Source organism: Charadrius vociferus, unplaced genomic scaffold (assembly GCF_000708025.1).
Source record: "Charadrius vociferus isolate BGI_N301 unplaced genomic scaffold, ASM70802v2 scaffold731, whole genome shotgun sequence".
Taxonomy (NCBI): Eukaryota; Metazoa; Chordata; class Aves; order Charadriiformes; family Charadriidae; genus Charadrius; species Charadrius vociferus.
The window spans coordinates 715,789-728,451 of NW_009646854.1; the positions used below are offsets into that span (position 1 = coordinate 715,789).

The 12,663-nt window shown below is 40.5% G+C and overlaps 1 protein-coding gene across 4 annotated transcripts in view; it reads right to left on the reverse strand.

The window, feature by feature from the left end:
• The window catches only part of PDE4D (phosphodiesterase 4D, cAMP-specific), a 370,935-nt gene that overhangs the window by 79,131 nt on the left and 279,141 nt on the right, over positions 1-12,663 (reverse strand). For all 4 annotated transcript variants that reach the window (XM_009894268.1, XM_009894269.1, XM_009894272.1 and 1 more), the window contains exon 6: positions 7,867-7,886. In XM_009894268.1, the coding sequence (XP_009892570.1) occupies positions 7,867-7,886 (20 nt within the window). The remainder of the gene's footprint in view (positions 1-7,866; positions 7,887-12,663) is intronic.

Below are 12,663 nucleotides of genomic sequence, written 5' to 3' on the forward strand. Positions count from 1 at the left end.
AGCCGGGTAAAAATGTCTTTCCTAAAGACATATAAGTTGGTTTTGTTTTTTTTTTTTTCCCTAAAAATGCAGCTTTCTGCTGAAGTGCCTGATTTAAAACAACCCCGAGGGCTCGAGTCTTTTCCCCTTCGTGCCTGTCCCGTGTGAGGCCCTGCCTCCTTGTTTTCCCCGTGTGTCCCCCCGCATGGCAGCAGTGCGTGGGATGCACAGACCCGGCACCGCACGGTTTCATTTCCCACTGCCCGCCGGCGGTGGGGTTTTAGAAGCAGCATTCCCTCCGCAGCATTGGAGCTGCAGGGGCCCGACGTTGGCTCAGCACGACGCTGCCGAAACCTCGTGGAAAGAACAGGCCTTTGAAGCGAGCGCGGTAGGGGGGAAGGTCGAGCTCACTGATGGGGTACGGCATCAAACTGCAAGATGCTAGGTTGTGGAAGGCAAAAAGGGGCAAAGACCTTCTGAGATTTTAGGAGATTAAATCCCTTCCGAGCCCCAGCTGGTGGGAAAACTGTGGCAGAGGGGGATAGCGATTAGTTTTGTCGGGCTGGTTTGGTGGTGTCAAGTCTTAACTGGATTTACACACGGCATCTGTGTATTTGAAAGCTCACAAGGTGTGGCATGTCAGTCTCATTTGCACCTCAGAACTGACCCAGCCGATTGCTCGTTATTTTCATCAGCTGTTACTGCAACTTGGCCAAAATGTTATCACAAGCCTTCCTCCCCTGTCTGCACCCCTACTATATATGTCCATGCTATTATGCCTCATCTGTACATATATATGTATATACACACACTGGACATATGCTATAGATACATATACCATACGTACAAAATCCAACAAATTGAATTTTACAAAATTATTGCAGTTTATGTCCTTGTCTCTAAGGCAAAATCCCCTTTCAATGCAATCATCAGCCTTGTTTAGATCCCAGTTTTTCTACATACAGGTATCAACCCCTGCATTATTGCTTTCTTTAGTCAGATACATTCTAGCCCAGTGTTTGCACACCTATACACTGTTACTGTGCGTGACATGAAGCAGTAACACTCCCACCCACCCAAATGAGCACCAAATCATATTCAGCCCTAGAAAAAACAGTTAAAACTCAATTAATTTTCAAAAGGATTACAGCTGTTGGCCCTGTTGGTATGAATTTGACCCATAAAGTGGGAAGCAGCACTACTGTGGGTTTTTGCAGAGGCAAAATGTGATGAGAGCTCCAGATGCAGCTGCTGCTCATGAGGGTTTTGCACTGTTCCAATGTAATACCTATACTTCACAAATATGTTACTTTTGTCTTGAAAAGCTTTTCTTCAAATGGGTATCTATGCACAGAATTTAAAAATGATATGGAGACCATATTTATTCCTTCCCTGCTCAGTAAACACATCACTTGTTTCAGATGCCCTTTTTTTTTCGATTACAGGAAGCAAGTAATTTCCACAGAAGCCAATAGGACTCAAACAGGTTGATCTATAACAGAAATGAGTGGAAATCCAGCAACATTTTCTTAATCTGATAATAATCTGCTATCCCTGGCCATGGTGGCAGCTGTCTTTTGCAAGACTGGAAGAAAATGTAAGGCAGAAAATAGAGAAACAGAGTCTGTCCCATATCTATTTACTCAAAATAGGGGATTCTTCTTCAGAAGGTCAGACGTGTTATAAACATGTCCTGCCAGGCTTAAGCCACAGTTGGCTTTTGCTGAAAAATGACTGAAAAAACTGTGTCAAGAATGGTTTGCTGCAGCCCAACTAATCCATTCACAGAGAGCTCCCTAAAGCAAGGACTGAATTCCTTATTAAAATTGGCCTGTTGTTGTTGTCGTCACTCTTCCAGATGCAGCAAGAAAGGTGCAAACACAGACCAGCTATCAGATTTGTCAGTGAAAACAACTGCTACAACACCAAATGGCATGTTGTGACAGGACTCCTATCATTCATGCCACGTATGTAGTGAGGTGAAAATCCAATGAAAGCAAAGCTGAGAAATTAAGTCAAATCTAGGTCAGACCTGAAAAGACTCACTCAAATCCTGCTCAGTGAGGTTGTTTCAGTCCCAGACTGGGCCACCAAACCAAGAACAGCAAGTGAGATGTGAGTGATACAGAGCCCCGCTTTCTCCTCAGTAAAATACACTTCAAAAAAATTGTTAGGCTTCATGCATAGTGGCCAGCGACAGAATCTTAGAAAACAATTTTTCCTGAATTCTGTTTATATTGAAGGCAATAGTTTTAAGATCCAGTAGAACTGACAGCTTTGAATGGGGAGTTTTATGCCAAAAGTCCACCGCTATACCCTATGATGAACTCAGAGTCTCTGACACCAGGAAAAAGATATTTTGCTCTTTGTTTGCGTATAGATTTTGAATGAAATCAGATTGATGTTGCATCCCAACAAAGAGAAAGTCGGGCAAAAATACCAGGAGGCCTGCATGGATGAACAAGGAGCTCCTGGAGAAACTCAAACTCAAAAAGAAAGCCTACAGAGGGTGGAAGCAAGGACAGGTAACCTGGGAGGAATACAGAAAAATTGTCCAGGCAGCCAGGGATCAGGTTAGGAAAGCTAAAGCCCAGACAGAGTTAAATCTGGCCAGAGGTATCAAGGGCAGAAAGAAATGCATGTATGGGTATGTCACAGAATCACAGAATCATTTAGGTTGGAAAAGACCCTTAAGGTCATTAAGTCCAGCCATTAACCTATCACTACCAAGTCCACCACTAAACTGTGTCCCTAAGTGCCATGTCTATTCAAAAGAAAGGATCTCATATTGAAAAGCACTTTTTTAGTTGCTTGTTGGTTGTTTTTTAAAGAAGTTATTTACATGGCTGACATAAGTCCACTCCAAAAGAAGCCATCTTAGCTTCCTCACAAGACCTTTGAAATTACCCTGATGGATGCAAAGAGTGATTAAAATCTGTTAAGTCAGCAATTGAAAAATACTAAACAAAACAGAGGTATCTTTTATGTCAGTTTATCTCTATATGGAAAGCTTCTAACTATTACAATTATTGTCTGAAATAGAATATTGAATCTCCCAAGAAACATGTGAAGCACAGGAGTATTAGAAATGTGGCATAAAGTGGGGAAAAAAACAAACAAACCCATGGATCCAACCCCTTCTCTCTACATTTAATACAAACGCCTTTAGTTGGAATCTCAGCAGTCATTAAGACTTGAAAGTAATCTTTAGAATCATAGAATGGTTTAGGTTGGAAGGGACCTTGTCGGTGACAGAAGGCAGACTAGGGATAATGTGGGCCCTCTCCAGAAGGGAACGGGAGACCTGGTAACCCGCAATATGGAGAAGGCTGAGGTTTTTTGCCTCAGTCTTCACGGGCAAGTTCTCTAGCCACACTGCCCAAGTCACAGAAGTCAAAGGCGGGGACTGGGAGACTAAGGATCCGCACACTGTAGGAGAAGATCAGGTTCAAGACCATCTGAGGAACCTGAAGATGCAGAAGTCCAGGGGACCTGAGAAGATTCATCTGTGGGTCCTGAGGGAACTGGCAGATAAAGTTGCTAAGCCACCAGCCATAGTATTTGAGAGGTTGTGGCAGTCCGGTGAAGTTCCCTTTGACTGGAAAAGTGAAACAACTCCTATTTTTAAAAAGGGAAAAAAGGAAGATCTGGGGAACTACAGGCTGGTCAGTCTCACCTCTGTGCCGGCAAGATCATGGATCAGATCCTCCTGGAAACTCTGCTAAGGCATGTGGAAAATAAGAAGGAGATTGGTGACAGCCAACATGGCTTCACCAAGGGCAAATCGTGCATGACATATTTGGTGGCCTTCTATGATGGGGTTACAGAGTTGGTGGATAAGGGGAGAGCAAATGACATCATCTTAGACTTGTGCAAAGCATTTGACACTGTCCCACATGACATCCTTGTCTCTAAATTGGAGATACATAGGTTGGACGGATGGACCACCCTGTGGATAAGGAATTGGCTGGATGGCTGCACTCAAAAAGTTGAGGTCACCGTCTCCATGTCCCAGTGGCGACCAGTGACAAGTGGAGTTCCTCAGGGGGTGGTACTTGGACCAGTTCTGTTTAATATCTTTGTCCATGACAGGGACAGTGGGATTGAATGCACCCTCAGCAAATTTGCAGACAACACTGAGCTGTGTGGAGCTGTCAACACGCTGGAGGAAAGGGATGCCATCCAGAGGGACCTTGAGAGGTGGACCCGTGTGAACCTCATGAAGTTCAACAAGGCAAAGTGCAAGGTGCTGCAACTGGGTCAGGGCAATCCCAAGCACAAATACGGGTTGGGCAGAGAATGGACTGAGAGCAGCCCTGCAGGGAAGGACTTGGGGGTGTTGGTTGATGAGAAGCTCAACATGAACCGGCAATGCGCTTGCAGCCCAGAAAGCCAACTGTATTCTGGGCTGTGTCAAAAGAAGTGTGGCCAGCAGGTCAAGGGAGGTGATTCTGCCCCTCTACTCCACTCTCCTAAGACCCCACCTGCAGGACTGCGTCCAGCTCTGGGGCCGCCAGTATAAGAAGGACATGGACCTGCTGGAGCAAGTCCAGAGAAGGCCCACAAAGACGATCAGTGGGCTGCAGCACCTCTCCTATGAAGACAGGCTAAAGGATTTGGGGTTGTTCAGTCTGAAGAAGAGAAGGCTCTGGGGAGACCTTATTGTGGCCTTTCAGTACCTAAAGGGAGCTTATAAGAAAGATGGGGAGGGACTCTTTACCAGGGAGTGTAGTGATAGGATGAGGGGTAACAGTTTTAAACTGAAAGAGGATAGATTTAGATTAGATGTTAGGAAGAAATTCTTCACTGTGAGGGTGGTGAGACACTGGCACAGGTTGTCCTGAGTGGTTGTGGATGCCCCATCCCTGGAGGGGTGCATCCAGGTTGGATGGGGCTTTGAGCAACCTGGTCTAGTGGAAGGTGTCGCTGCCCATGGCGGGGTGATCTCTAAGGTCCAACTCTAACCCTTCTATGACTCTATGATTCTAAGAAATTTAAAAGTTATTGTGAGATCTCTGAATTTAAGCTTATAAAAAACAATTTTGGTTGTGTTACTCTCATAAATAGAATAAGGATTCTGTTTGTCTAGGGTGTAGATTCCAGTTAAGATCATCAATATAACAGCAAAGCCTGCTGGAAAAGAATTTCTCCACCATACAAAGTGTTTTGTCTCTTCACTTGCAAGAGTAAATAAAATCCCAATGATTGTGACATTTATAAGTGTATTCTGAGGCCATCTGAAAAGATTATTAATTTGACCTTTCTTGTTAAGGTATTTTAAAAAAATAGACTTTTAATGTTTTTGTGAGTCTAGTATGAAGATGCTAGAACATTATTGACCTGGCTGTTACCTACATATAGAAAGTTACGAGGTGTATTGTACTAGGATGGAATATCAATATATTAAAAACTAAAAGTGAAGGAATTTTGAAGTTAGAAGCCAGAATATTTTATTTTTTTTCCTGGACTAGTAGCTGAAGTATTTCCTGAAGTGTAATTTTTTAGCTGGGTAGTTTTGATACATCCAACTAGAAGACACATGCATAATTACAACCGCTGATCCATGCTTTTTGCCTGAGGAGTAGCCTAGAAATTCCATTCCCATTTACAGCAGTGATGGACCACAGTCTGTTGTGCTAACATTTCCACTTCACAGGAGAGCCTGACATTTATTCTCAGCTACATATTTGCAAAGTGTTAGTAACACTGAAGTCATCTTTTTGCATTACAGAAGTTCATCTAATCCCAAGAAGTGGAAATTGAAGACCTAAAATATGGCCAGATATACATAGTGGTGATGTAAGTATCATAAATAACATTCTCTTCATGGGGAAAGCCTTTACAGAACATACAGTAAGCAGAACCTTTTTTTCGTCTCCCTTTAAAGAACAATTCCTGTTTCCAGCCTCAGCTTACAGAACACACTGTATGGACAGAAGGAATTAAGAACACTATCTCCTGAATGTTAAATGACTGATGATTAGACGTAGGGAGCTATTTTTACTATGAAACAGTTCATGCTCTAGTTTACTATGCCCATTACATAGATTAAAGCCTGTTTTAATGAACCTGACTGCCATGTGGTAACAGTCCACCCTCTAGCAACACAACACATAGCCAAACTGGAGACCATCTAGAGGCTATCTTGTGTAACAGGAAAGTGGGTAGTCTGGACTTTACACATGCAATATGTTTTGTTTAAAGCTATGTTGCCACTGCAGCTAGGGATGTGATCATAGCACGAGCAGATACAGCTAAACCGGCTTTAATCCGATAGTCATGAAGCTAGCCTGGACGTCCGATAGCCTGGGATGTTACTAATTTGGGCTTTTACTCAGGTGGATGAAAGGCATACTTTCCTCCTTCATTCCTGTTGGTACCCACTAATTAAATATAGTGAGCTCAGGCATATCTATATGTCTTCCAGTCCTCCTCATTTGCAAGGCTGCCTTAGAACACGCTGGCAAAGCTTTCTCCCTGTACTGAAATATTAACACTAGCTTCCAAATAACCTTGTCTAAACACTGCCAGATGACGAGATAATCACTAACTCAGATAATAAAATGGTAATCTGCTGAAATACTGTAATATTAGGCTTTGTCACAGGGGATATTTGAGCTAGTGTTAACAAATTCATTATTTTTCCTAGAATAAAGCTTATAAGGCATTTAATATTAATAATTTTGTATTTCAGAATGGTGAAACGATAGTATTGGCATAAGCTGCACACAAGGCAAAAAAAAAAAGAGAATATTCTAAGTGAGTTTATTACCTGGCAGATAGAAATATTCCTTGGTAAACAGCAGCCTGGAGTGATAAATGTTGATTTGAGAACTATTGTTCTTCAATAGATAAAAAAAATTGAAACATAACTGAATCCAGTATTACAAGTAAAGGTGTAAAGGTGCTTGGGTCCAGCCCTGCTTTTATAAATGCTCTACACACAATCTATTTTGTCAAGTTTTTCCAGGTAGGTCTAGAATTTTTCTAATCTCTTTAAGCCTTTGCATCTGAGATTTTTCTTCTTCTTTATGCAACTGCTGTTGTTGTTTTGTAAAAAGGAAGTGAAGGAAAATAAAGATACTAAAGATAATAGATTGTAAAGATATGATCGCACTTTGCAGGATTGCATTTAAAGAAAAACATGAAGACATTTAAATACGGAAAACAGCATAGATTGTAAATCAAGTTGTAAGTGGGGTAGAACAAAAAATTGAATGAAAGACAAATAGGCATAAGGAGAAGAGAGTAAAATAGGGATTTTCTTTGTTTTAAGGGAATAAATTTAAGGAAAAAAAATCTGAAATTAAGGAAGAGCAAACATTCAATTTTTAGTGAGATTCTCTGCTTTAACAGAAGCCTTTTCCACCTTCTGCAATTTGCTAAACAAATGTAAAAAATGACATGAAATCTTTTCATATACCCAGTGGACTGTTTCAAGACGTTTTCAGACTTCTTGCCTTCCTCATCCTGTTCCAGGGTAGAGTGATCACACATTATAGAGTTACTCCCTCTGTCTTTCTCTGCAATTGGATTTTTAAATGGGTGCTCACCAGATTGTCAGAGCATCTCGCAGACATTAATGGATTTGTCCTCGTAGTGAGGTAGGCAGCATGAGAGAGGAAGCCACAAGCTCGGGTGTGATCATACAAGAAAGCTTAGAACCAATTCCAGGTGTGAGTCTCAGAGCTGCGCTGTGTCCATACAGCCAGCTTCTGAAGGCAGCCTATGTTCCAGCCAAAGGCTTTAGTGCTGCTGGCCATAAACAATCTCTGTCATGCAATCAAAAACTGTGGCAGCACAGTTTCAGGACCATGGAGTCCCGCTCAGGCTGCAGAACTCCTAGCTGCAAACTGAGCTCCATGCTCAGCTTGCTGCTGTTTTGACTAAGTTGTCGAAGCTTTCCTCTGTGGTCAGACTTACACACATGGACCCAAACAACTTAGCCTAAAAGCTGCAAAGCATGAAAATGTGTTTCAAGTCCCTTGACTCTGTTGTGTCTTGTTGGAAGCATCACTCTGCATCTTGCACCTTTTTCCCAATGAGGAGGCTGAAAACTTTCCAAAACAGTTTTAAAACACTATGTCTAAAGTGAAAAATAAACTGCAAAATAATGTGTAGTTACTGGTTTTGAATATATTAACAACTGATTGTATTTACTACATTTTGAAATCCAGGTAATAAGCACTGTTAATCTTCAGCAAGTTCATTTTTAACAAGCCATAGATACGACATACAGTCATTTTCTCAAGAAAGGGAAGATGAAACTATTTACTTCAGCAAACTGCTCTCCAAGTTAAGCATTTTGGGTGACAACATAATTGTGCTTTTCAGTTTTTAACACACTTTGCTTATACTCACTGTACAGTGGAGTCTCTACAGAAAAATCTTACTTTGGAACTTTTCTGTCTAAGAATTATAGATCTCAGCTACAATCTGCGTTAGAGTTGATGCATAATTGTTCTGTTTTCTTCTTTTCTCAGAGACATGAACTTGCTGTGCTGTGCATCTGAGTTTCATGTCTGAATGTCACATCTGGATAGTGATCTCCTGCACTTTGATGTGCAAGACTTTTTCACATATATGAGAAAATGGCAGCTAAATCTTTAAATGAATCACTGTTGTTTCAGAAAGAAATCCACTTGGGACAAAGAGGTTAAAAGAAAGAAAAAAGACATTTTGGAGGTATGAAAGCTGAATGCGTGCTTTTGCATTTTACACAAGAATCAGGTAGATGAGGTAAAAACACATCTTTGTGTAATTTTGATTTCTTTCTAAATATTTTTGAAGGACTCTAAAATGCAAGCTCAATTTATCTGTTTTGCTGAGATTCCAGTGAAACTAGTTTTGCTGTATGAACAATACTGCCATATTTCAATCTATAGTTTCATTTTCAGCAATTCAGATTGCCAGTTTGTGGGGACTGAACGATGACAGCATGATGAAAGGCAAGCTCATGGGTTCATACACTTCTACACAGTTCCTTAGTTCATTTTACAAATGTAGCTATTGTCAAATCTCTTAATCTGTGTAATTTTTTTATGGGATTAAATTACTTCAGCATCATACGGAAATGTTTGCCTGTGATCTGGGCCATTTTTCTGCCAGTCAAATAACAGGTTTATTTTTGTGGAAACTTTCCGGCTCTGGAATGCAGAGTGCTGTATGCCTGCTAAGCATTTCAATGGCAGCTAATGATCTAAGGCAACACTTAACACATCCATATCTTCAGAAACCTGTATAAACCCAGCACTACTCTTTTGTGGTAGTACTGCTTAAGCTAATTTCAAGTTCCCAGGCTATCCTACCATTTGCTGCTTAAATCTATCCATGCAGCAGCCCATTCATTTGTTTTCAGACAAGTATTTGAATAGCTGTGTACTGAATCAACCAGAAAACTTATGGACTGTAAAAAAAAAAAAAAAGGAAAAAAAATACAGACTAGTTTTCCATCTGTTGGGCTCCTTGATTTTTTCACCCTGTGTCTGCACAGACAACTTGATAGCATTTTGCAGGGAGTAGTGAGAGGAAAGAAATGAGTGATGGGGTTCAGGAGTTACATAAACCAATCCTTTTGCTCTAAAATACATGTTAAACCATAGCCTATGTCCCATTTAAATCTATGGGACCTAAATACATGCCTCAAGTTTTCTGAAACAAGGCTTGAAGTAGTTAAGTCATAGGCAATTAAACAGAAGAATGGTTCTTTTTTAAACCAATTGAGTTGAAATTTGGGGGAATCTTTCAACTGAGCATTTTGAAATGAAGCAGAGTGAATCTGTGTACTAGTGTGTGAAGCAGACCTGGAGAAACCGTGCAGAACATGAGAAAGTCAAGTGGCCTTCTTTGATTGGGGTCCCAACTATGAAAGAAAAATGTTCCCACTTGTTGCTAACGATTCTACAGGAAGTGTAGGCAGAAAGCCTGTAGATTTTCAGAAAAAAGAAGGCTCCTGAGTCGTATAAAGCTTAAGTAGAGATATTGCATCTGCTTCTTGCAGTTGATTACAGTATCTAGTATGCATTACAGAGTTTAGATGGTAGGCATGACTACTTTTAGATAAGGATTTAACTCATAGTTGTTTCATACCATTAATGACTCCAAAGGAAATTATATCAAGCCAGGTTTAGGAACACTTTTTCAGAAATAATCACAAAAGTTTGCTTTAAAATGGGATTCATCTCCCTTTGCATGATTGCTTTTCATCTCTCTTTTTAAACTTGAGAAATTTATTCCAAAACATTGCAGTAGCAGTCAATCTCTTAAAATATTGCCTCTGTAAGGCAGCATCTAACATCTTCTTGGGAGAAAGATGGATATTTTATAGTGTATTTTAATTTTTTGGCTGGTTGGAGTTACTACTTTTTGTCAAAGAACTATAGCTAATGTGAAAACTTTTATTATATTTTTATTTTATTCTGTGAAATTTTATTGTTTAGAATATTGGTGTCAACCTTTTTTATTTTGCAAAAGGAAACGTGGCTCTAGTAGATGTTTTATAATCTAGCTCTGCGGGACTGAACTGCGCTTGGAAGCAATGCCTATAGTACTGGTATCTCACAGAACCTACAGTTTCCAAAAATCAATGTTTATCAGTAAATCTGTATATACTATCAAGTAGAAATACCTATTTATTTGAAAAACCAATCTTCAAAGAGATTCTTGGAAAATCTGTGCTATTTTTATAGCCTGTATTTTATAGACAAGACTAACGCCATCTTTGGAGAAAAGAGATTTCTAGGTAGAACTGGCAAGCATTTCAACACACCAGGTCTTACCACAAACACAAATTATTTGTTGAAGCAACATTTGCTCCTTTGAGCACCAACTCTGTGTTCCAATGGGTATATTTAGACAATAGCATCTATGGAACAGAGTTGTGCCTTTCTTCTTTGGAATGCGTACTGAGGCCACATGGATTCTTTGTCTTCCTAGTGTCTTCTCCCACTATGGCTTATCACCACGTTGTACCATACTGCCACCTGTACCTCCTAAAGATCAAATAAGCCAAACAGGGAAGATGGTAAGACATGGAACTCAAGGGAGTGTTTCTCCTTTCTTTCCCTCCTCTGCAAGGAGGGCAGAACTGCACTAGAACAGAGAAGAATATTATAATAGACTCATTGGTGCTGCTGCTTCAGGTTTTACTCAGCAAAACAAAGGCTTGCAGACTTCGTGAGAATTAGCAGGAGCAAAGAAATCACATTTTGGTTTCACAGTACTCTCCAGTGAAAATCTATAGCTGATAAATAACATGCTTAGACACATTTAGAAGCAGCAGAAGCATGTGAGAACTAAGTGGTTTCACCACCTGACTATTGCTTTCCTGTGTGAAAGGCGTATGTGTAGTATATGTGTCAGATGCTTGCTCTTTCTCTGAAAACAGCATCTTGAACTGCAGACATAGATTACTCTAGGAGTAATACTTCTCTACCTGCCTCCTTTGACAGATTTTTTCCCCAAGCGCTACAGGCTTGGGGAAGTGTGGCTGGAAAGCTGCCTGGCAGAAAGGGACCTGGGGGCTCTAATTGACAAGTGGCTGAATATGAGCCAGCAGTGTGCCCAGGCGGCCAAGAAGGCCAACGGCATCCTGGCTTGTATTAGAAATAGCGTGGCCAGCAGAAGTAGGGAGGTGATTGTGCCCCTGTACTCAGCACTGGTGAGGCCACACCTCGAGTACTGTGTCCAGTTTTGGGCACCTCAATACAAGAGAGATATTGAGGTGCTGAAGCGAGTGCAGAGGAGGGCAATGAAGCTGGTGAAGGGCCTAGCAAACAAATCATATGAAGAACAGTTGAAGGAGCTGGGACTGTTTAGTTTGAGGAGGAGGAGGAGGCTGAGGGGAGACCTCATCACTCTCTACAACTATTTGAAAGGACACTGTAGAGAGGTTGGTGCTGGTCTCTTCTCACAGGTAATTAATGACAGAACAAGAGGGAATGGCTTCAAGCTCCAACAGGGGAAATTTAGACTGAGCATTAGGAAAGAATTTTTCACAGAAAGAGTGGTCAGGCATTGAAATAGGCTGCCCAGGGAGGGGGTTGAGTCACCATCCCTGAATGTGTTTAAGAGACGTTTAGATGTGGTGTTGGGGGATATGGTGTAGGGGAGGACTTTGTAGAGTAGGGTAGATGGTTGGACTTGATGATCCCAAGGGTCTCTTCCAACCTAGACAATTCTATGATTCTATGATTCTAAGTAAACTGCTAGAATATGGCTTACTTAATACAAGGGGAATTCTTAAATGCTTGCTAATACAGCAGTCACTTCTGTAATACATTCCTCAGTTATTTCCTGTTTCTTTAGCATAGTAACAAGTTATCTAGTGGCAAAATTCACTCACTCAGATGTAATGCTACCTTGTTCGTTGTTATTATTAAGGAAAGAAACCTTTTATTTTTATCATATTATCCTAGGATTTAAGAGAGACCACCTTAATTTATTGTCTGTCATCTTCATTTTTTATCTGGCTTAGAATTAGTTCAATCCATATCTAATTTATACTTTCAAAGATAAATATCAGTTGCAGAAATTAATTTAAAATACTGCATCAGGAAAGAATAATGAATTAGATTGGCATTTTTCTACTAGTATTTTAATGTAAATATTTGGGAATAATTTTTAATATTTAGCATCAACTAGAACTTTATGCATGTGGCCACAGCTGCTTCATTAATTAAAAAT